Source organism: Lycorma delicatula, chromosome 10, assembly GCF_047948215.1.
Source record: "Lycorma delicatula isolate Av1 chromosome 10, ASM4794821v1, whole genome shotgun sequence".
In the NCBI taxonomy this organism is placed as follows: Eukaryota; Metazoa; Arthropoda; class Insecta; order Hemiptera; family Fulgoridae; genus Lycorma; species Lycorma delicatula.
This window is the reverse complement of record NC_134464.1, coordinates 94,784,882-94,811,874: the sequence shown is the minus strand read 5'-3', so window position 1 is coordinate 94,811,874 and position 26,993 is coordinate 94,784,882. Positions and strand designations below refer to the sequence as shown.

General features: G+C 25.7%; 1 protein-coding gene and 1 long non-coding RNA gene across 4 annotated transcripts in view; one reads left to right on the top strand and one right to left on the bottom strand.

Annotated features, from left to right (window-relative positions):
- LOC142331760 (mitogen-activated protein kinase kinase kinase 11-like) overlaps nt 1–6,792 on the top strand; it is a 532,753-nt gene extending 525,961 nt beyond the window's left edge. For both annotated transcript variants that reach the window (XM_075377837.1, XM_075377836.1), the window contains one exon: nt 5,889–6,792. In XM_075377837.1, the coding sequence (XP_075233952.1) occupies nt 5,889–6,160 (272 nt within the window). In that variant the 3' untranslated portion in view covers nt 6,161–6,792. The remainder of the gene's footprint in view (nt 1–5,888) is intronic.
- LOC142331761 (uncharacterized) lies at nt 32–26,669 on the bottom strand. Of its 2 annotated transcripts, XR_012758083.1 has the most exons (4): nt 26,565–26,669; nt 13,695–13,876; nt 7,541–7,685; nt 32–165 (listed from the first exon to the last, which is right to left on the bottom strand). It is a non-coding gene; the product is annotated as an uncharacterized LOC142331761 (long non-coding RNA). The 2 variants fall into 2 exon arrangements; XR_012758084.1 differs by lacking the exon at nt 13,695–13,876 and having other exon boundaries at nt 26,565–26,657.
- Nucleotides 26,670–26,993: the final 324 nt, after the last annotated feature.

Genomic DNA, 26,993 nt, shown 5'->3' with positions numbered 1-26,993 from the left:
GTAAGGGCTGATCATAACAAATTGAAAACAGTTGAAAAAATGAAAAATTTATTATTGGTTTTAAACATATTTACTGTATTTTTCTACATAATCAGCATTTCATTCCAAAAACTTTTGATATCTTGAAATAAGCTTCTTCAAACCTACTGCATAAAATTCTGCCACCTGGAAGTGTAAAATAAATCACCACAAAAGGAAATAATAATTAAAACAATAAAGAAATAACCAATCTCAAAATAGGAACTAAAAAATAAATAATTATCAAAAGAAAGAAAATACAATTCCCTCCTAAACAATTTCAATTCATTACTAATAGACTGACAACAATGTGGTGGTTATATGCCCAACAGACCACTTAAAGCTGTTGCAGTTGCAGCAAGAACCAATCTGTGTTGCCAATCGCTATTTATAACTTAATGGCCATTACTTTTGAACTGCTCCTTGTGTATTGAATATGTGGAATTCATTTATATTAAATGATTTTTTGTGACTAAAAAAAAGAACTCTATATTTATTTTTCTCATCTCAGTTTATGTATGACTGTATGATAGCCAGCAAAAGTAACTTTAATATATAACAACGTGAAATATTAATAATTGCACGACAAAATGAAAATCAACAGATTTTGCCCTTATCTGATACTTACTAAATATAATATTAATATTGACAATATTTATCATAATTATATACAATTAGTGACTCACCTCTGATTTTGATGAAATTTGGAATATACCTTATTTAGGACATAAGGTATTTGTTATAACTGAAATTATTCATCAGAAATGACTTTCAGCAAAGTTAAGTCCTTCATTAATTACACAGAACAGTCACCAAAAATGTTATAATTCAGCACTGTACAAGTGTAATATACATTATTTTCAGACTAAATTATTGGTTATTGTGTACAATTATGGATTCAGCCTAACAATCTGCCAATTTAATATTTAAGGTTAATTGGACAAGGTTAGCAGGCAAAGCGAGCATTAGGTTATGTTTGGTTAGGTAAAAGGTTGTATTAATATTGTACGAAGTTCAGTACACATAATAATTAGTTACCTTCACCTAAGTGTACCCTTAACCTTGACCTAAACCTAACTAAACTCAATCAAATTTCACTTAAATTAAGTTATTTACTCTATAAATATTGTATGTTACACATTTACCAAAACCCACTCACATCTTACACTTAACCTAACTTAATTTTGTCTCAAGTGAATCTAATCTCATTCTTAAATTAATTTCACTGAAAACAAATTATTTAGTCGGAAGATAATGTATATTATACTTGTACAGTGCTGAATTACAAAATTTTTGATGGTACTACGTAACTTACAAGGTATATAATGGGTGAAAGGCATTTCCGATGAATAATTTCAGTTATAATGAATGAATAACTTAGATCCTAAATAAGATATATTACAAATTTCATCAAAATTGGAAGCGAGTCCCTAATTGTAATTACATATTTATTACATTAAAATTTATCTTCTTGTCATTATAAATCAGAAAAATAGTTTTATTTAGCTCAAATAACATATTCATTCTGTTATATATTGCATTAAAATATACATTAATTACACTGTAAAAAAACAATCTATGAATAATACTTTTTTCTTGAAACAATGGAATAATTGTACTTAATTAAGCCTTATTTTAAAGCAGGGATAAGGGAAGTGCCACTTACTACAACTGAACTGTAGGTTTTTAGAAACAGTTTAAGACAGATAAGGTGTTCTGGATAAAATATATGTCCCTTTCAGTTTTCATTAAAAAAAATGTGAAAAATGTATATTGCACTTTATAAAGGTTTGCCAACAGTTTGTGCAAAACAAATTATTGTGTTGAAATTAACTTTGTAGCCAAAACAGAATTATCTAAATTTAAGAATTAATTTTTTATTAAATTGTATACTTGCTTCACATTTTATAACGTATAATGTTCCATATAAACTATTTCTAAACGTTTTCTATAGTAGTATAAATTAAACATTATAGTGAATTATTTATTTGATATTGAAATAAAATTCTAATGATTATAACAAATTAGAATCTATTCAAATTGTAAGAAATTGAAATTGACAAAAAGCAAATTGTTAAGGTGGGATTGCAGCATATAAAGTATCCTGTTTGGTTGTAATTTATTGCACTATTTTTATTGTTATTGAAAATAAGATAAAAGGTAAATATATACATCTATGTATGGGAATGTAACTGCTTTTCATGCACGATAATATATTGAAAACAATTTTTGTTTTAAATAGGTTACTATCAGTTTTGCTTGAGGTTTTTCTTATTTTTAGTATTACTTTATTAATTAAAAATTTATCGATTATTGAATAAAAACGTATTATTGAATTCCACTTAATCTAATTAATGAATAATCAAATTCTTTGAAATGAAATAAAACATAAAAAAGATTATTATTACTTTGAAGAAAAATTTACATTTACGTAGTGTGAAGCATGTCTATCAAAAAGTCGGCATGTTAAAAAAAAATATTAATCTAAGGCAACAGAAAATGTGGTAGTGGTGTAAGGTGTTGATAAATACTGATATATCCATGTTCTTTTCTCTTTTAATCGGTGGGTGGATTCAGCAAAGAAATGTAGGTATGTGTATTCTCCCCCAAGATCAAGTCAAATGGTGTTGAGCATTAATGGTAACGTAATGCAGTTATTTTTTCTGGCTAGAGATAAAAAAATGTTGAATTAGACTTTTTTAGAGATTGCTCTAATAGGTATTAAAACATTATGTATAAAAATTAGATCAGATTTTTGGAGAATTGAGGCAGATTGGTACATCTTAGCCTGAAAAAATTTTTTTATATTATTTTTTTTTAGCATGTAATATCATGTTAAAATATGTAGTATGTATTAATAAAATACTGAACCAGAGATGACTGAAAGGAGGATTCTCAAAGAATTGTTCATTAGGTTTTGAGACACTTTACGTTACTTGAGTAATTTTCATTAGATTGTTTGCATGATCTACATACTGAGTTTTCTTGAAGAATACGTTAAAAAAAAAAATTAGCTATATATAATGGCATTGTTATTCATTAGCTGTAGAAAACGACCTCCTTCTTAAAGATTTGCCGGTATACATTCTAAGAAGAAATTTAGTACAATTTACTAATTTCTTTTTAGAGAACTAATACATGTATTAGAGTTATTTGGAAAGTTCTCGACCTGACACAGAGATAGTGCAAGTATGACCAATTGACTATGATAATTATCACATATGTTACTTAAGACACTGTACTACAAAGTTTCAGTTACACTGTAATTGAATAAGTTTTTGATATTTTGTGAAAAATGAATTAAATACTTAAGACACTGTACTACAAAGTTTCAGTTACACTGTAATTGAATAAGTTTTTGATATTTTGTGAAAAATGAATTAAACTGAAGTTTGAGCTGTTGTAAAATGCTTTGTTTTAAAAGGTTTAATCCCGACGAACATACAAAAACATTTAGATTTCAGTTAAAGGATTCTTCCCTTTTGTTTCCGACTCTAAAAAAGTGGGCTGATGAATTTAAACAATATTGTACATCCATTCATGATGATCATCTAGAGAGGCCCAGAAAACCTCTATGAATGATCAAATTGTGATAAAAATTCACATTGCCATAATAAGATTATCAACTGAAGGTAGAAAAGCTTTCTGATATGGAAAAACATCTCAATAGACCCTGCTCATTACATTTTACAAGAAATATTTTGAGCATGAAAAAGCTTTCCGCTTGATGGGTGCCGCGTTTGTTGACCACAGTCTACCAAAAATGCATTTGGCTGAATTTCATTGAGTTTCTTCAACGTTTTATAAAAGTAGATGTAACATGGATTCACCACTATATCCAGAGATCAAACAGTGGGGGTGGGAACAAGTGAAAATGCACCAAAAAAGTTAATACAGTTCCATCTGCAGGAAACGTCGTGGCTATGGTTTTTTGGGATTCTTATGATGTGCTCATAGACTACCTAGTAAAGACAGAATCATCACTGGGGAGTAATGATAAGTCTAATAGTAAAGCGTAATTACGCTTTACTATTAGACTAATTGAAGGTGGTATTCAGGCTATAGGTGCACAAAAATATACTGTTCCTTTGGGAAAATGTGCCTGCGCACAACACACACACACACACATATATATATATATCTCAGTTTATTGCTGTAAAACTCCATGACATACTTTGAAGTGGTTCTTACATTTGCTTATCTACCAGATCTGGCTCCCAGCGATTACTTCCAGTTAGCTGTTTTTTAAGTATACATCATTTGACCTCAGATGATGAGATCAAAGTTGAGACAACCGCTTATTTTGCAGATTGTACATCACATGTTATGCTGAAGTTTTTAAAAAGTTGGAAACTCATTTGTCTAAATGTTCTGAATTGCAAGTTGACTAAATTGAGAAATAACGATTTCTGAAAAATCTGGTTTTTTCTTTTTCAGGTCGAGAACTTTCCAAACAGCCCTTCTAAATATGGTTTCATTATGTATGAAAATTATTACAAGTATTTTGTAGACTTTAGTAGAAGGGCTATTATGATCACCTCTATATAAAGAAATATCCTTGATTTTTATAAGCTTTTGTAAAGTTTTTTAGTTATTATTTGATAAGATGCTTATTTTGGAGTTATTTGGGGAAAAAATTGAAACCTTATCGCTTTCCCTCCTCGAAAACAAAGTGCTCTTAATCATGTTGTGGGCTCAGTGATTCCTGAAAGAGTTGATACGAATGAATATTTATGTCGAGTTTCAATGCTTCACTACATATTTTTTTTTTTTGTATTTTTACAAAATCCTTACTCACTATGACTATTGTTTATGCTATGTGGTAAAATTTTGAATTTAAATTAATTGATAAACATTTGGAAGCTAACTTGTGATTTTCTTTTCTATCAGAAATAGCATAAAACCTTTGAAAACATTAACAAAATGGTTATCGAATTAAAATGTTTTTACCTCTTGTTGAAAATATTTATTCCTATATTGTTGATGAAGTTCAGTTTTAGATTAAGTATCTTATTTTGAGAAGAGGTTTTTCACTAAACAGAAGATTTTTGTTACATTTATGATAAAAGTAGATCCTTTTAACTCTTTTTAATAGTGGCAGTTGTGCAGTTATGATTTTAATAACTGTGACCACAGCACTGATGTAGTCGATACTTAGCCGTAAGGCTTGATTCAATTACCTTTTTTATTCCTAATATTCATGCTTTCCACCAACACTTGTTTCTGTATTATATTACAAATTCTAATTTTGCTTTTAGAACACTCATATGATGATGTTAAAGAAATCCCTTTCATTTTTCTTTGAAAGTGCCAAAAAATATTAGGATTTTGTTTTTTGTTACTTTCTGTGATGTGTCTGTTGTATGTTTGTTTTCTTTAAACAATTTATTTTTTTAAATATTTCAGATGTAGTTTTGTATTTTTTGCATATAATTTAATGTTGTTTTTTAATAAATCTTGGCAACATTATATATTAATATGAAAGAAAGTAGTTCATTTGATGATAACTTGTAAAATTGTAAGTTTTTGTGCTTGCATCACATCATAAAATATCTCATGTAAGAGTGGTATATTTTTTTAAAATTTTAAACTAAAAAAAGTAAGAAACAAATTTGTTTATTCATTTTTAATTTGATGTAAACCGCATAAGGGTAGTTTTGTTTTGTGAACAAAATGTATATAAAAACATTTTCAAAATACTTAAAAATTGTTAACTGTTAAAAATTTAATTTTCTGTTTTATGTTATAAAAAAAAATTCTGCATGACTAAAACATTTATATCCATTTCTATGTGATGCAGCTAATGTGCTAATGTGTTACTCATTAAATGTGCTCTTCTTTTAAGTAATTATTTATTTTTAAAATTTTAGGAACACCAACAAACCCAACACCACCTGATAGTTTAACAAGTGAAGACAGCAGTTACGTATCGGCTAAAGAAAGCTCTTCAAATTCTGTATCAAGAGTTAGATTCTCTCCAATTACTGCTACAATGACTGAATCTAATCTATTAGATCTTCCTCCGCATGGTGATTCAACAGTCCCGTTACAGGCTTCCAGACGTCATGGTCGCCATAGTCGTGAATCATCACGTACACGTAGACCATCAATTACAGAGCTTGAACGTGAATTTTTATCATAGCATGACGCACTTAATTTATTTCAGTTAGGTAGATTCGTACCTTAATTAATAATATTATTATTATAATTATTATTATAAATTAATTAACAATAAAATACCCTAGCACTACTTATCAGGGATAAATATTAATATAGCTCGTATTATTTTGTATGCATAATGTAATAGTAGTAATTGATTTTATAAATAAGTGAAGCATGTATAGACTGAGGAGAAAAGTATTCAATCAATTTTTTTTAGCGTATTATTTCCTCTTAATGAAATAGTTTCTTTTTTTAAATTTTTTATATTTTGTTACTTAAACAAGGTAATTTAAAATAATTTTTAAATGATACAGGGTGCCATCATTCATTTTTTTATGTTTGTTTTTTTTTAAATAGAAGGTGTGTGGTAATTCCATGATATTAAATGTAATTTAAAAAATTTAGTGTTAATTTTTTTATTATTACTAATCTAGAAAAAAAAATTTCATCAAGGTTGTTTTAATTTAATTTTTTATGTATACTGTGTATATGTCTTATTTTAATAATTGTCTAAGTACATATATTATTTATTTTGTATAATTTTTTTTAATTTATGTGTTTATTTATCGCATTTTTTCAACATAGTTTTTTCTGTTAGATTGAAAACTTGGATATCATTCATCAAATAAAAACAGTTACTTAAATTCTGTTTTTAATATTTTTTTTTTTAACATTCCATACTTCTTTTATAGTTGATTACATTAAAAGACTGCATATGTATCCATTAAATTTCAATAAGATCATTTAATTTTATTTATTTAAAAAATGTTTTTTTAATGAATGCAATTAAACTTTTCTACTGCTTTTAAGAGCGTCCTACTTCTAATAAGGAGTTATCTATAAACCTCTATAAAATTAAAATAGTCTTAATTCAGGAATTTTATAATTATGCATCTAATTAATTGATTGATTGATTAGATGTTATTAAAATTAATCAACAATAATGGTGAGGGGGTTAATAGTTATGGAATCAAAATTGCTTTTTGGTAATTTTGTACTTAGAAAATTTTATAATGCATAAGTATAAAACTATTTAGATAATAATTGCACTATAAAAATAATAATAATAATTGCACTAATTAAAACTATCTGAAGGTTGAACAAACTTAAAAATTGAACTGATGGATGTTTGGTAATTTTAATTAATGAGGTCCTTTAGGAAAGTACCGTATGTTAAGAAAAATACCATAAAACTCTAGAACAGTTCTTAGTTCTCGTATTCTAATATGTTGTGGTTCTTTCTTATTTTTTCTTACATTTGTTACTCTAGTGAAGTTACATTTGATTTTTGTTATTTCCTTCTCTTTTGAATGCTTTGTTTTTTTTTATTTTTATATAATTTTTTCCCTTTATTACCTACCAAAGAAGTTCTTGCATCTGCCATTTTTTCACTTGGAGTATGCTATTAATTTTTTTTTTTTTGAGTACCTTGTCTCTTCATGGAGGCAATCTTACAAAAAAATTTTTTTCTGTAGCCAGTATATGATTGCGTGCAGTTTTTATTTCTGTAAAACAAAGGTGAATTACTGTAAATCATCTTATTAAAGGATTTGTTAATCATTGCCAATATTTGTTCCTAAATTGGGATAAAAAATAAAATCTTTAAGTTATATGTGATAATTCAGCTGCAAATTTTGAAATGTAAGGTGAGTACCACAATATGTCTAATAAAATAATCTATAAAAATAAATTGAATGTTTTATAAAATTAATGATGGGAATGAAACCAGTTTTAAGGGGTATTGTTTACAGAACTTTAAAAAAATCAGTTTTGTTATTACCATCAAAACAAACAAGAGTGTAACAGCTCTATATTATGTTAATGATACTTGTATATATCATGCAATAGTTGTGGTTATGGGAAATGCAATCAATCTGGTTATTATATCTTTTATCAGTTTTTATTTACGCATTAACATAATTTGTTGAATTTTATAGTTGTATTTTATCTAGATATTTTATATGAAAACAATTTGTAAAAAAATTCAAATTCCAGCTGCTTTTAACTATATTTCTTTTTAAGCATCTAAATGTATGGGTTGTGATTAGTACAAGTAACAAGTATTGTTTTTAATTTTGATTAAGTTTATGAGTTGATATAATTTGTATTAATAAGATTTAAAAAAAAAATTACTTGGTGGTTCACTATGATTAAAAGATTGCATTTTTTATTATAACGTTCATTACAAGATCTGTGATCTTGTGTTGTGCAAATGAAGTGTCCCATAGTTTGCTAATTATAATTTGTTAAATTTAACTATCTATAAGCAATTCATTATATAAAATTTTGTAATAGTCTTATGATTTAAAAAGTTACAGTAATTTTGTATTTGCTGTAAATAAAATGGAATGCTTCATAGAATTGTAGCTGAGCAATCAATGTTCTGTATATGTACTCGTATTATGCATCTTAGCAAATTACTGTAGTACATATCCTCTTAATTATTTACATAACAGTTACACCTGTTCACAACTTCACCAAGCAGCAGAATTAATGCTATAATGTTTAATTTTTATTTATTAATTTTTTTTTGTCTTACCAGTTATTTATGTTCATTTATTCTATTAACGTGTTTAAACAAAATACAAGAGTTTTGTGAAATAATATACAAAAGATTTTCCTTACATTAATTACTTTATTTCTGTTCATTTATATTTAAGCAGACATCATATATGATTTATATTCTATTTAAGGACATTCCGTTATTTTGGAAAATTTATTTGTACATTCCATTTTTTTCTTTTAATTATAGGTTGGTATTTTCTAACTATGAATTGATATTGATGTTTGTATTTATAAAGTGTGTTAAATCTTTTTTATTAACAATTCTCATTTAATGTTATGTTATAAACATCAGGTGATTGAAAACTCATGTTAAATAATATGTTATTTAAATAGGAAATTGTTAATCATGAAGCAGCTACTTTCAAAATTATAAATACTTATATTAATTATAGACTATTTTATTATAACAATTTTTAATATGAACTTATTAAAATAAAAATATTTTTCTTAACTGCTTACTTTATAAATTTCTCTCCATAATAATGCTTCCAGCAGTGTTGTATTGTTATAATGATTGATGAGTTTCAAAATTATTTTGTTATACCTCTCTGTATCTCTTAACAATTTTAACTACCACTTAACAGCTTTACACCATGTCATCAATTGTAAATTACTTGCCACTCAAAGATTTTTTTATTATTTGTTTTTTTTTTTTAAATAGAAGTTGGGAACTAATATGTCCAAAGTAAGTGTAAGGCTTGTAACTGAAAACGTGCTATCTGAATTTCCTACGTCTGTGTGATAACATCACATTTGTGGAATATGGGGGACAAATTTTTATGTGTTCTTTAAATGTATCATGTTATTAAAGTACAAAAAGGGCCTCTACCAGAATTTGTCATTTTAAACCTGTAATTAACCATAGCAAATGATATTAACTAACTGGTCTACCTTGATTTCCACATGTGTGCCAACCCCTCTAAGTGAAATTACTAAATACTCATTACTTTCAGATTAGTGCTTTTGTATTATAAAAATATAAAGTTGCCCATAATTTTGTCGATATTAATTTTAATGAAATCCTTTTTATGTGTTGAATAGGGTAATTAAAATATATAACATATTTAAGTTATAGAGTGTGTATTGATCATTTCATAACCTGAATTGAATTTTATGCTGACTTATAGCATATTGTACGCCTGGTTACAGTATGGGGTTGGATTGCGGTTGTCTTATATATAGACTTGGGAGAGTATTGTTAATTAAATCCCAATTACCAAACCATAACGAATAGCCAAATATAATTTTAACTTTGCCTTTCGATGGATTTATATGCATAACTAATCTTGGACTTTAATGGCAGAATTTTCAATGTTTGTAACTTCTATCTTCAGTGATTTTATCTTTCGGTCTACTTAAATACATTTATTAGTAAAATTCTGTTATGACAGAATTCTGGGCTAATTCAAGATCAATTCATACATTAAAAAATTATGATAGTGACTGTAATTGGGTGTAAGTCTCTTGTTGCTTTGATAATTAAGTAAATTGCAGAAAATATCAATTACTCATTCCTTAGTATTTATGAAATTTATCAAGTGGGTCACTAAAGTATGATTTTATTTTTGGCAATAAAGAATTGAAAATGTAAAATTTTATATTTTTAATGATTTTAAATTTACTGCACAGGCATCTTTTTGCGATTATATAGAACAACTAAGTGCATTTTCGAAGATAGAAACTGGCCAATATTAGAACAAAAGTCATTCATTTTATGTTTAGAGCCCACTTATTTCTTCATTTCAGATTTGTGTTAAAAAGAGAATTTGTGTTAATAAGAGAACTGATCTTATTTTTTAATAATTATTTAAAGAAAAAGAGTTTGATGAATGATGTTGGATATTACATATATAAGTTTAATTAAACTAATTAAGTAACTGCATAATTAATTATTTTTCTTTCATTAAATAGTATTATTATAAATTGCTTAAAAATTTTTGGTAGTTTTTTCTTTATATAAATAATCACAGTATTCTGCAGTAATTTACTTTTAAAAGTGCAATACTTACTATTCATTATTATTATTAATAATTTTTAAAATATTCCAAAAGTAAGAGAAAATTATTATATGTTACTTAAATACATAACATAAAAAAACTGTATTTATATTTTTACTTTACATTCCAGGCAGAATGCCAATTTTCTTTTTTACAAAAAGTATTTATTGTTATAAGATTATGTATTTTTAATTTATTACATTTGTAGTTAGAGTATTCAAGTAACTGACATTAATGTTTTTTAAAATATATGTTTCTAATATATTTGATGCTAACTGTTTGATTATTTTAATAGGAATATTTGTATCTTGTATGTTAATATTAACACTGCCAATTAAAAATAAAACTTTTATTTTTTGTTGGTTAATGTTGAAAAAAATTATAGGTATTCCTTGCTTAAATCTACAAAACAACATTTTCAAAATAATTATTAGCTTCTATGACTATTTTCAATAAAAATTTTCATCAAAAATGAACTTTAATTATCTGTTGTACAGTAACTACACTGTACAACAGTACACTAGTTTGTGTTAGGTAATATTTCATAGTTTTGCTCATTGAAATGAAATATTTTGAGAATTAATATCTTTTTCACATAAATTTTTCATTTAAGATTTGCAATTTTTACATTTTTTTATTACATATCTGAAAAACAAAGAGAATTTCCTGTTTCAATATTAAATACTTGATTAATATATTTATTTATTTATATTTTTAATTCTGTAATATAAACCACCTAATACAGAATAAAAGATATATCTTACCTTCATTTTATCACGAAAATACTTTTACAGGATCCTGCGAAAGTACTTTCACGATAAAATTACGCAATATCTTAATCATCGTCTTCTCTCAATATTCTGTACTAGACGGTTTATATTATAGAATATAAAATATAATTTAACAGTATGGAGGAATAGTAAAACAAATTAATTTCACAAATTAATATACAAAAAAACAAACATCATTTTAAAGATATATCGTAAAACATACATAGCTCATAAACTATCAAGTATATAATACTCCTGTATGTTATCAGTTAAAGAGGAAAATTTTATTTTCTGAAAATCGGTGTAATGAATTCAGAGTATAAAATTTAATTTAAAGTTCAGCATCAAATATATTATAAAATTATTTAATTATAAAATAGATTAAGATTAATTTTACATTATTATTACTATTATTATCATCTTTTCTTTATTTATTTATTTCTTTTTTAAGAAAAGTGTATTAAATACATTTGTTTTGTGTGGCTGGTATTTAGTTACAATATTTCAATAAATGTGTAAAGTGTTAATATTAATTTATTTTTATCTTTAAATAATGTGTAATTAAAAAAGACAAGATAATTATTCGTTTTTTATATTTTTTTTTCTATTTTGTGCATAATTTTTGTTGCAGTTGGGCCTATTACATAAATAAATAATGAACATTAGAATCGCGATTTTTAATTTCTTTATCTTTTTGTTTGTTAAAAAGATATAATAGCTGATTGTTATTTTATTATATTTACATCTGTTTGGTGTTTTTATATTTGTATATTTCAAGAAAGTAGAATGAATATAATTATATTTTTTATTAAATTTGGAAAGGAAATAGACGACAAAAATGTTTAAGATAAGAGTTGTGAAAAAATTTTTGAAATGTTCATTAATTTGTATTCAAGAAAGCATTCAGCTACACTTCTGATCTTAAACAAGTATTACCAGTCTATCCAAATAGTACCTATTTTAGTTTTACGGTTATCAGCTGCTATGGTCATAGCCCAAATGCAAATAGATTTATTCAGCTTTTGTTTCAATATTGCCCTGTGATGAAAATACATAAATACAAACAAGTCTATTAGGTGTACTGATACAGTAATAGTTTTATTAAACATAATTATAGTGTAATTCACATTATTAAACAAATTTAAAAAAAGCTGTGTATAGGTATGTGACTTTATTTTGTCACAATAATATTTAACAGATTTTTATTAGCATTAAATTAAAATGGACTCTGATTGGTCTATACATCTTTTTTGTATAATTATATAATAAATAAATCGTCATTTGCATTTATAAAAAATATTCACAAAATAATTGATGTGAGTTGCATGTTCATCCGTAACAAACTTCAGGATTATAAAACGTTATAATTTCAGGAATTTCTAAATTCTAAATTTAAAAAAATAATTGATTTTGTGCAATCTTGATATTAATTTGGTAAGTTTAACTTACCTGTTTACTGTGTTTTGGTGGTTTAAGTTTCATTTATGTTGAATCAGTTTAGCATGGTGGTCATTATTTTGATATATATATATATATATAACTTTGTTTAATTGCAATGCTTTTCTACTTTTATAGCAGCTTAGTAGAGATATTTTGGATTTATCTTCTGCAAACTACATAATTGTAGCTTGTATCCTTAAAAATAACTCAGTCAGATTTATTATTTATTTATTAAAAAAAAAAGAAAGAATTAATTACCTCTTTAATGATTTTGGATTATAATAAAATAATTGTTGAATATCACTACATATCAGTTAAAATAAGTTAAACGGAAAATTGTTTAGTATTTTAAAATGATATTGGAACATTTTATAATACTATGTTTAGAATCGTTTAGTACGGTTAAATATTAAAGTGAATTCATTTGTTAATTTAAAATAATAGTTATAATTATATAATAAAACATACAATTAAATTAAGCCTGATTGTGAGAGATTTGTAATGATTTATTTTATCTGAAAAAGTTTTCTGAGAAAAATGAATGGTAATAAAAGTTTTTACATGCATTAGTTTTAATAAATAAAAGAAACCCTATTAATCACTTTTTAACTAGAAAACTTGTGATTAGCTGTGGCGGATTATATAATTTAAATTAAGAGAAATAAGCTTTTCATTCTTAATCTGTTTTAATTATATATAAAACACTTAACAATAGGAACCTTTATACTGTTATTTTGTTTACATTTAGTAATATGTAAACAAGTATATTATTAACATATGTTTGTAGCCGGCCTCCGTGGCACAAGTGGTAGCATCTTGGCCTTTCATCCGAAGGTTCTGGGTTCGAATCCCAGTCAGGCATGGCATTTTCACATAAATTTCAAATCATTCATCTCATCCGGTGAAGCATGCCTAACGGTGGACCTGGAGGTTAAACAAAAAAAAACCTATGTTTGTAATATTTGTGCTGACGGTATCTAAAAAGTTAATATTAAGATTAATGAAGACTTGCTGCAGGGGACTTAATTGATATCTGGAGAGTAGTCGTAAATCATTGGGAAATTGTAAATTGATTACTTATCTTTGCAGTCATACTATTGCAGACTCAGTAGTAGAAAAATCCATTCAATGCCTTTTTATTTTATTTTTATGAAATTGGGTTAAAATAATATGTTATTATCTACAGCATAAAACCATAGTTTGTTGATAAATTTTAAAAATAACTTTAAAATTTAGCATAATTTTTCCTTCTTTAATTGTACATGTTTCTGATGGCATACATTTACATTTGAGGCTGTTTCACTGATACTGAATTTAAGGCAAGCTTACTCTTCTCTTCCCCTTATTACTTTAGTGAATCTGTTTGGATAGCCCCACATTGTATAATCTGATTTGTCTTCTAAATTGATAAAACCACCCTTAACGTCATATTATTATTTTTCTGTTTTATCAATGTTGCTTCAATGCCTTTGCTGTTATAGTTGCCTAATTGAGAGATGCATAATTAAGAGTCTATTTTGTTAAAACTTGTTTCTATTTCTTCTTTGAGACATTAACATTCATTTTTATTTTCTTACTGTTATCTATATTGTTGTCTTACAACAGCATCGATGTAGCATTTCTTACTTTTTTTATCATAATATGACATAATTTACATTGTGCTGTTCTATTTTCTTTTGTTCCTGATTTTATTATCATAATTTCATGTTTTATATCTTAAAACAGATTACTTCTTTTTTCTATTATGCAAAATTATATATTAATTATGACAGTAAATTATTCAATTAAAGTTGATGATTACAGTATAATGTATAAAAAATAATATAAAAGTGTAAAGTAGTATTGCACCAATTTACAACACAAACCAAAGCATAGTAATAAAAATCTTCAGTTAAATATTATTAAAAAATCTACCAGTTGGGTAAGGCGACATAAGAAAATGGATATTTAAAAAAATCCTAAATCCAATTTTAAAATTGGATCATGTAAAAATTACTAACCGAATTTAAAAATTTAATGAAAGTGTAATGGTTAAAGCAATATTGAAATACAAGATATGAGGATATATTCAGTAGGGAGGTAATTTATATATATATATTATATAAATATATTTTAAGAGTTACATTTTTGGCAAATTAATAATTGTTTGTTTTGGTCTTTAGTCTTAAAAGTTATAAAACCTTGTTATTGTTGCTTTAATTTTTTTTTAATATGAGATTACGTATCATTTTATAACAAGCCTTAAGCACAATAACATTTAACACTTGATATTCTTCAGTTTCAGGCTAAACAGCCAATCCAACCAATCATTATTTAAACCTTAATGATCTAAGAACCCCAATAACATGGAAATTCAAATCTTGTTACTTTCTAATATATATGAATCCGATTTTTACTGCTTAATAAAACAACTGCCATAAAAGTTAATTGGAAATTACAGTAATCGATCACACAGCTGAAAGTTTTATTAAATCAGTGTGTGTTTGTAGATTCAAAGTTTTATCTCATTATTTTGTATGATATTTTAATTTGGGACAATATTTATAATTAAATGTAATAAAATTTTTACTGTACGATTTTATTTAAATTGTGTGGAATTAATAACAGATTTCAAATTTCATGATATGATTTTCAGTTTTTAATGTGTGCCTGCTTTAGGTTTATAATTCTTTTATACCGTCCTTTAAAAAGTGAGAAAGAAATATATTATATGTAACAATTACATTGTTTTAAACTCAAAGAATGAGTTTAAAATGGTTTAATATTCAGCTAAACAAATACAAAAGCTATGATTTTATTGAAAAATATTCTGAAATTATATTTAATATGTACATAATGATATAGACTGATTGAGTTGTGTTTTTGGTTTTTTTTTTAACAGTAATTTTGTCTTTATTGATTACCCTGAAAATTACATTACATATATTTTTTATATGTTTACATTTTTCAATTTTCTGTTTCTGAAATTTTTACTAGTATGTAAACTGTATTAATAAACTTTAAACTTTGTATTGCTTTCCTTATTATGCTATTTATATGTCATTTAAGTAGCCAAAGTACCAAATTAATTAAAATTTTAAATACTAAAAATTATATTAGCATGTTTAATAGAATAGTAATTTGCGTAACTATTGACAAATTCTTTATATAAAAAAAAATTTAGTCCATATTCTTTCTGTTAATAATCATATTTAATGTAAATTAAAAGTTGACTGTTATAATTCAATTTAATTGTAAAAATATTTCATTCTGATTATTTTTTTTTTCACCAAATACTTTTTAAATTCCTGTTGGATGTTCTTTTATACTTGTAAAGTACTCTGTAATAGTATTACAGGATTTTTGAAAATAATAAAGTAATTCAAAATTGTCATTATTTATTTACGATAAATTAAAATTTTACATTGCAATTAATCTTTTACAAAAAAAGAACTTATCATAGAAGTTAAAAGAATTTTAATACAAATGATTTATATTTTATCCAAATTATTGTCTCCAGTTAATTATTTATTTTTGTTTTTGTTATAACAATTTTTTATGCGTATTTTTTTATTAATACATAAAAAATATAAATAAACTATATTTTCTCTTAGAACCAATTTTAATTAATTTTGAACATTTGACATTTTCATTGAAGTGATAGGCCTGGCTTACTGTATCTATAATGGTTTGTTTTATGTATTATGTGTGTATATTATTTGATAATTTATGTTAGTTTAGAAACTAACATAACTGTTTGCATTAATATTCTTAATTGATAATTAATAATTCAAAAATTTATATTGATTTTCTATTTACTATTATTAATTTTATTTAATTTTTTATTAAATTTGTTGGTAAAAATCATATCAGTTTATCATTTACTTTTCTTTTGATTTGGGATTACTTTATTTGGAATTTTTTATGACATGATCTTTCCCATTATCTCAGATAAATTCTGTAATTTTTTCTGTTATGTCTGATATTTATTAAAAAATTAATGTAAAAAATGGATTTTTCATTCAGAAAGAATGAAACATTTGTTGAGTAACCTTAAATTTCATATATGTTGATTACATTACATTTTATAAAAATGTAAATTTCTGTAAAAACCAAAAATTTGTGGAAGCATATTACAAATTAAAAAATAGAATGATTAGTGTCCCAAGTTAGTTTTATAATTTTATTTAAAAAAAACTATAGGTAAATAATATACAAAACTACCAATTAAATATGAATATTTAATTGGTAGTTTTGTATATTATTTACCTGCTCACATTTTCGCTTTGATCTGAACTGATTTCTTAAAATTTTTTTCTTACACATTTTTAATAATAAAATCGTAACACTGTGAAATATCGAGGTAGCTTTGTTCATGTTTGCCTTTTTATGGGTACAGTAGTACAGTAACTTTAATAAACACATGTGTATGTGTATTTTTCTTATTTTGTTATAGGTACAAAAAATTTAATGTGGCTCTGAAATAACCAGTTATGTATTTAATAAATCATATTTTATTTTATATTTAGTTTTACTTCAACAATAGACAACAGTTTTGTCTTGTATATACATTATTGCCCATCAGGGTGGTGTAGTGGTTAACTCGATGTCACAAATCAGTTGTTTTGCAGCTGATTTTCAACGTTTTCAAAGTTGAACGTTCTAAGGTTCAAATCCTAGTAAAACTTCATTACTTTTATACGGATTTGAATACTAGACAGTAGATACGTTGGTGGTTGGGATTCAATTAACCACATGTCTTAGGAATGGTTGGCCTGTGTTTGTAAAGACTACATCTCATTTACATATCATATATATATATATACTATCATCCTCATCTCATTGTACCATTGTGGGAGGGGGTTGCTTACTGTTTACTAGTTGAACAGATTGCGACATACGCATTAGGAAAATATAAAAATGTATTTATTTAATGCATGCTAGGCCTATATTTCAATAAAAATTATTATGCATAGTGTTATTTTATAGAAATTGAAATAAACAAAAATATGATAACTCTTTCAATTTTAATTGTTTATTTAATTATTAAAATTTATAAACTATATTGCTATTAATATTATTGAAACAAATTGTTCTTTAAAAGTAAAAAAAAAAGTATTTTCAACTCACTGAATGGCATTGGTTCTCTGTTGATATACGAGGGTTGTCCAGAAAGTATCTTATGGTTTTAGTATTAAAAAAAAAAAAAAAAAAAAACAGTTGTCGAGTTATAGTTGTAAGAAACAGTTGTTGGATTTATTATATAAATTTGAAAATAATTCTTAAATTACTTTTCTATATAGTTGCCAAACAAATTGAGATACTTCTCACATCTGTGGATGAGTTCTTGAATCCCTTCTTCAAAATTTCTGTCACCTGGTTTTTCAGCCATTCCATGACTGCCTGGAGCCCCTCACTGTCATCAAAGCGGTTAGTTGCCAACCAGTTTTTCATGTAAGGGTACAAAGAGTAATTGTTTTACCAAACCTGGGGTGTATGCAGTATGATAAAAAATTTCTCATCCAAAATTGCGAAAAGTTCTTTAGTATGGGATTAGTTCTGTGTGTACATGCATTGTCATAGATGAAGAAAATCCCAGGAGTCAACATTCTGTGTTGCTTGTTTTGGATTGCTCTCCATAGAATTTTTTAATGTCTTACAATATACTTCTGCATTTATTACAGCGCGATACTTTGTGAATTCAACAAAAATGACTCCCTATCTGTTCTGAAAAAATGTAACCATCACTTTTCGTACAGGTAGTATTTTCATACATTTTTGTCATTGTTTTTTGGAGATAGTTTGTCCACACCCCATAGATTGTTGTTTTGTTTCAACATTCACACATGAGGCCCAAGTTTCATCACCTGTCTTCCATGTAATAGGTCTCAGATGCCATACACAACATAAGAAAACAAACAATTTGTTTTCTTCAACCAGTTTTCCAGCTATTGTCAGGTCTGTGTGTGCACGTGTGCGTGCGTGTATATAGGCAAATGCAGTTACTGCTACCAGCTTGACAGGCTGGCATAGCTGCAGGTGTAGTGTAATGTAAGCATAAATATACCAGTAAATATGTAGTCTACAACAGATTTAGATTGACCATTTCTGATGAGAAAATCACTGTATTTGCATATTAAAAAAATGTTCTGGTCATATTTTAATAATTTTCTTTAGTAAATTAAACTAAAATTACGCAGAAAATTAATTTTTTAATTTAATAATTTTCATAAAATAGAAAATTCTACCAGCAATTAACTTTTACTTTTAATTTATTTGTACTTTTTAATTTTGGGATAAATAATTTATTTTTAATAGTTAGAAGTTAGTATAATAAAATTATTTTTTTTTACAATTTTAGTGTGACAATCAATAATGAAATAATATTAGAGAAAAAAATTAATTTTTTTTGTTGTCATTCCTAAACTAAGTTGTGCAATTCACACTTTTTTATGCACAAATATTTTCTCAGTTTCACCATTATATGTAATTATTCAAGTTTTATTGATGTTAATTATTTCTGAAGATTCTTTTGGAAATTATTACTACGATATTATAGCAGTGTTAAAAAACAGCTGATTTTCACGTTAAAAGTTCTCAGGTTTTAATTCCAGTAAAGGAAAGTTACATTTACATGGATTTGAATACTACACAGTTGATGCCAGTTGTCCTTCGGTGATTAGGGTTCAGTTAATCACATCTCAGGAATGGTCAGTCTGCAAGATTACACCTTGTTTATTTGTCATACTTATCCACATTTCATTGAAATAGGAGATGGATTATTGTTCACAAGTTGGTTCAAGTTGTTCACAGATTACAACGTAAATAAAAAAAATAAAAAATTATAATCATAAAATTTTGTTAGGTATATCATATCTTATAAAAGAGAAAAAACTGGTATGGAAAATTTGTATCATTTAACAGATAAAACATCACTCAAGTTTGAGCCTATTTTAAGATATTATTAGTTTATTGTTTGTATTATTTTAGATGATACTTGTTAGTTCATTATCTCGTCATTATTTAAAAAAATAATAATTTAATAATTATTAATCTGAATTTGTGATATATTAATTTAATTTATTCTGAGTTAACATTCCAGATTTATAAATTGTTTTTTTTTTTTTATTATTTTGATTATTTAATTCCATTTTTTTTTTTTTTGTAAACATTAACAAATTCATTTTTTTGTAGTTTCTTTTATATTCATAAAACAAAATTGTTTTTCAGTTTTATTGTTAATCTGTTACTGATCTATTTTATAATGTTAAAATTAATTAAATAATTGTTTTTAACTTATTTTTCATTACTTGCTCTGCTGGATTTAAGTACCTCTTATTCTCTTTCTGCAGAATATTTATATTAATTTTTTTTCATGTAGCTGTTTTTGAATTAATAATTTTGAGAACATGATTCATTGTTTCAATATTCCTGATATCATTACTGAAATTAAAATCTTGTAAAACTTCTAATATGGACATTCATAAATGGATAACATGAAGGTCAGGCTTGATTGAAAATTAATTATTACTATTAAACTATACAATTTCAAATAAAACACAGCTTAAAAATTATAACAAATAAAAACAGAAAGGAGAAGTCATTATAAACAGCCTCATAAACTGTAAACAAATATGATTGTTAATTTAAAAGAACATGTACTAGACATATTAAATAGCTATGAACAATGAAAAGGCTCATTAGCAATACGATTTCTAAAAAGTATAAATACTTTCTGTAGATAGTATACCAGTCTGTAATATTTTTAGGAATATAAATGTAATAAACATTTACAACAGAAAGGAAACATTGGTAATATAATACTGTAGGTGGAATGACACAAAACCATATGTACAGAGTAAAATTGTTTATAATAATTATAAGGTTAAAGTTATAAAATTAATAATAATCTGGCCTATTATATTTAAGCTTTATTGAATTTATTGAACTGTTCTTTTTTTATTAGGAAATTGAAAACTCCATGCTATTTACAATAAATTACATTGATAAAAAAAATATAAAATATATAATTATATATTATAATTAAAATAAAATTATAATATATAATTTATTTACAATATATTATATTATATTGCATAATTCAGGCTGAATGAACAATTATAATTCACAAGGGCGAGTAAAAAATTATCTACACTTTTGTTTTACAATTTATTTACACAAAGTTGGGGAACATCATTTTTCTACATATGCACATCCCTTGTCAATGCACTTGGTCCAGCAGTCCACAAACTTGAGTATTCCTTTTGAAAAGAAGGTTTTCGGTTGATCATGAAGCCACTTTCTGCACATCTAAGTCTGTGGAAAATTTACAACCTTACAAAGCAGTCCAAACTGATAAAAGTCAGAGCAGCAATAGCTGGACTGTAGATAGGGTGTTCCAGTACCTCAAAATTCAACTAGTTAATGGTTTGAATGATCTGGCAAGCCTTGTGCGGGGAGGCGTTGTCATATAACAATACCTTCTTCAATAATAGACCTTGGCGTTTGTTGCAAATTGCTGGCTTCAGATTGTTTTCCAACATTTCATTATAACTTGTGCTGTTGATCATAGTCCTCTTTTCCATGAAGTCTACTGGTTTAGGCCCTTTTATGTCCCGAATAACTGTTAGCATAACCTTTCCTGCCGATGGCTCAGTCTTGAATTTTTTTTTTGTTGAAGATTTTGAGTGTTTTCACTCCATACTGAGGCATTTTGTTTTTGGCTCATAGTGATGAACCGATGTTTCATCAACGGTAACTGTCACACTTAAAAATGTGTTGCCTTCCTTGTTGAGGACGATTAATTTTAATTTAATTTAATTAATTAAGCCATTAAATTGGACTTTATATAAATTAAACATAATATAATAAATAATTTTATTATATTATATTAAATTACTTCTAGTTTAACCTTTTCACTTTTTATTTTAAATTTTCTACGACAGACTTTTCATTGAAGTCAAAAATATTTAAATAACTTATTAATTTAAATTTTAGCAGTACTCTTCGGACGATTCTTTTTTAATGGAAAGCTATCTAATCCGAACCCGTCCTTCTCCAACCAGAGAAATCAGATCACTGCTTGTTGTTCATTCATGATGAAAACTGCTAGCAGAGCAGACATGTTTACATTGTAATAGCTGAAGAGCAAATTATGCAGTTGGGATCATATTTTGTACACATGACTGCAGTTGCATCAACTCTAAGCATGCAGTATGACACCCTTGAAGGTGTGTTATGGTAAAAGTGTACATTTTGTTTGACTGGTATTCTTCCTTAAATCAGTTTTTAAATTGTACATTAGTGTCTTTTCAGCATTTCTGAAGTTTGATCCTGATCTTGGCTTAATATTTGACTTTCATTATTAACTTCTGAATTAAATTATAATATTACATTTTAATTTTAATGGCATTTTTTTATTATAATGATTAAATTTAAGTATGAATTTTGTAATAAGAACACTGATCTTATTAGTGCATTTCACTGCTCTCCTTCAGTGAAATGTGCTATCAATTTTTATATTACTGAAATTGAATTTTTGCCTAAGAAAGTAATACTGTACTATGATTTGAATACACTGTCACTTAAAGAACCAGCACCATAGCAACTCAAAAGTACTTGACTAATATAAAAATAGAAACAATAGAATAAGGGTTCTCTGTAAATAAAGCTACATCAGATAACTCAAAGATTTTTTTTATTGTAATATGATTTGCATTCTGTATTTCAGGTTTTTATAATGATTTGATATCAGTTGGTACACCTCTATTTTATCTGTAATACACTGCAGTTGATCTGAAAGTATAATGTTTATTTTTCTATTTCTGAATTATTTTAAAATAATGTTGATAATTTTATTGTTTGTGTTTTTAACTTATATTCTTTGAATTTTGAATAATCAGGTTTTTTCAAAGAAGAATTTGAGGGATTAAGAGCAATTTAGTATATCATGTAAAACTTCAAAAGTTAATATATGTTTATGGGTTTTTAGGTCAGTATATGTTATCAGTCAATTTTCCCTCCATTAATTTACTCACTCATTAATCTTTTTTGAAATAGATTTGAAGCATGCCGATATAACACTAAGTTGACAGCAAAATATCTTGGGAAAATGTATATTTCTTTAGTTTTGCCCCATAAATCTGTAGTATATCCTGATGAAGTCTTAAAATGTGTTGTATATAAACCAGTGTACCACCCCTTAAAAATTACTGTATTGAAAAAAATTCAGTTTTACTTTAACATAAGTGTGTTTATTGTACATTCTGTAACAATATTCTTTTTTAATTCTTCAACATGAATAGCAAGTTGGACCACAAACCTTTATGATTTGTAGGTTTGTGATTTATCTTGCATGATGTTTTTTCACACATTTGTAATACATCGCTTACTTATTTCAGTTCCACTGCTCTATTTCAGAATCATTTTTCTTTTAATTTAAGCAAAATAAATTGTGTCATCATATGAGAAAGGTTTGGTCACCTTGAATTTTTCATATAGTGCTCATGAATTATGCCACCATTAATCTTAGATAGTTGCTATTTCAGAATTTATTTTTTTTAAATATGATTATATCATTTTTTCCCTTACTCCCCTGGGCCAGACATACAATCAAGTAAAGCTCAGCCCAGGAGAGCATCCTTCAACTCTAAGAAGGCCTCCTCACCTACCAGTATGACAGTTCAGTCCCCCCCCCCCACCCATGGATCTTTTTTATTGGCTGCCTCTAATCTCTGAGAAGAGGTGTACAGAGCCTGACTATGTCGTTACCAGGCCTCTCCCAGAGACCTAGTCTTGGTCTATACCCTTTAAAGCCTCACACCTCTAACTACTGATTAGGGAGAACTGGGTTTGACCAAGTCGCCCCTGGCTCCCAACCCAGCAGCTGGGTCTGGGTCTTTTATTTTGCCCTACCCCAGCGAAGGGCATCCCAGAGTCCCCAGTCGATCATTGTAACAGACACACCTTGGCATGCTAGCCCTCATGACCAACTCTAACTCTAAAATTCATGCCGGCACCCCTGCTCATCTTCGTTGTGTAGCACTTTAGTGGCAAACGATTCAAAAGCCCTCCCAGTTTTAATCTGATGTCAAAGTAAAAGGTATTAAAGTCTCTGGCTGGAGCCCAGCCAGGCCAGCCTGCCTACGTTATTTTTATATCATTTATTACATAATATGATACATATATAATTTAAAAATAAAATTAGTCACTGTATTTTGTTAGTTTTTCACTGTTATTAGTAATAATGTAAATATAGTATCACTGTTAAATAGTATTACACTGTAATATTATATAGTAATTTAATCTCACTTCATTCACACAATTTTGGCTGTAGTGTATTTTTAATGTTTATTTTCATTCTAATAACTAAGAATTAAAAAAAATAAATAAAAAGTAAAGAAGAAATGAAAAGATTTATAGAAACGCAACACTTTCAACAAAAACTTTTTAAAAAATGTACACAAAATTAAAACATAACATTTCTAGCATGTGGAATCTGTTCTGTCAACTTTTAGAAGCCAAGATTTTTAGAAACATGTCAAATAATAAATCAAAATATCCCTTACTTTATTCTGTATAAAGAAAAATTCATAAAAGTTCCAAAGATTGTGAAATGAGTCCCATTTGATTTGGTGTTTATGTCTACACTGAATACAAACTAATATACTGATGTGTGAAAATAACATTTCTGAAATCATAAATCTGCACTTGCCTTTATTAAAACTCCAAAAATATATTGGTATAAATTTCATCAATACACCATTCTTTTTCACTCACATTCACTAAGTTAGTCAACATTCTCTGAATCCTGTAATATAATAATTATTCCTAAGTCCTTAGTATTTGAATGTCATGATTAATAAAAAATTTGAATCTGTTATGGTTAATATAAAGTCTGTTATAAGTTAGGTTATATAACTCTCTTTAAAGTTTGTTTTTTATCAGTTTATTTTCATATATCCCTAATAATATTATTTAATAATTTTATTGTTACACTTTTTTTTTTATGATTTTGTACTTTTTAAAAATTAAATCCATTTAATAATTCCAAAAGATATAATTATTTTTTTAAAATTAATTTTGATTTTAAATATTTATAATTAATTAAAATCATGTAAACAATAATATTAGTATATTGTATGCGAACAATATCAAATTAAATTTTATAATAGAATGCACAATTTTTTTTTATGCATTTTTGAATTGTAGATTTTTAAGTTTTTTATTTAAATTATAATTAATAATTAAGCTTGAAATTTTTTTTATGTAAAGAGGTAGCATAAAATTTTTCATGAACAAATTTTTTTTCTTTCTGAAGATATTGATTTTTTTTACATGTATATAGTTAGTATGTAAATAAAAAAACAATAATATAATTTATCTAATCTCATTAACTGTGTGCCTAATTAAAAATAATTAGTTGAAAATAAATTATGCTTTTTCTACATGTTTCTGATGTATATCACATATATTTCTATTTTTTGAAAATATCACATTTGTAGTAAAAATATTATATTTATAAAAACATCACTGAAATTTAGTGCAATAATGTACGTAGTTCTTATTTTTGTATATATTTCTTATATTGGATTTTTCGTTAGTGAGATTATTTATGTGTATGATTTTATTTTTGTAATTGTTGATCATACTATATTATTTATTTTCATGCCAAGCAAAGCAACTATTGGGAAATTCATTGATATACATTTTTTGAGTTTTCATTGGCAACTGTTTTTTCAACATTATCCAAACCATTAGTTGTTTTTTAACTAATTGTAATTTATGATGTTATGATTTTAACAAAGCCTACTTTTATAGAGAAGGGAATCACAAAGTTCATAGTTCACAGGTCATATGTGTCCAAAAAAAACTTGTTTTAATTTATAATATGTGATTTTTATATAGCTTTTTTAATAATTTATATTGTTGAAAGTAAAAAGAAGTTATAATTATCTTATAATTTATAGTTTACTACACCTTTTTTTAGTAACATATAGGCTTTGTGTAATAGAATTATTAAGAGAATACTCATTTCAAAAGCCAGTAACTTCTAGACACGATTGTGTGAGAGAGAGTTAAAATTGGAATTTCAAGTTAAAGTTTATCTATAAATTACTTTATAATTTAAAAAAAAAAAACAAACTGTAAATGCCAAATTTTATGAAATATGGTGATAGTATTTGAAAGAACAGGAGTTAATTTTAGATAGAACTTTGAAGTATTAATCTTGTATTTATTTATATAGTTTAAACTTTTTTAAGCTTTTTTTCAAATTAGGTATTTAAATAATTTAAGCTATTTTAAAACTGTTATTAAATTGTTTAGCTTTGTTTTTTTTTTCATTTTTTAATAGTGATTTATGATTGTCCATAAAGCCATGAAATAATGTAACAATTGCTAATCATTAATAAAAAGAGTTATAAATTACTTTGGACAAAATGTATTGGTAATTTTTTAGTAAAGTTGTTATGTAAATTATTTTTTACAAAAACATTTTTTTACGAATCACACAGTTTTAAAGAAAATTGGTTTATTTTATTTTAAAGAATTATCACAATAAATTGTTACTATTAAAATTACTTATTATAGTACAATAAAAAATTAATAAACATGTAAAATAAAAATCGCTTACGAAAGTGAAAAACCAAACAAGAAAGAATTATAAACTGTCCTTAAAAATTTGTTACTTTATATTATCAAGAGATAGCTGCCCACTCTGCCAGTATTTATATAGTGCTTAAATGTATTTATTTTAATTGTTATCATTTTATTTATTTATCTTTTGTCAGTTGAACAGATAATACGTTATAGAAGTTCTCATTAATCTTATATAACATAATTATATTTTATTTACAGGAAGTCAAGATTTTTTAAATTTATAAATTAGAATATCTTTAATAAATTCATGAGAATTTTGATTCTTTATTACAATTAAAACATTATATTATGCAATAATACAGTTATACAGTGATATTGAATAGATATGTAGGTTAAAATATTATATTATGCAATAATGCAGTTATACAGTGACATTGAAAAGATATGTAGGTCATGGTATAAG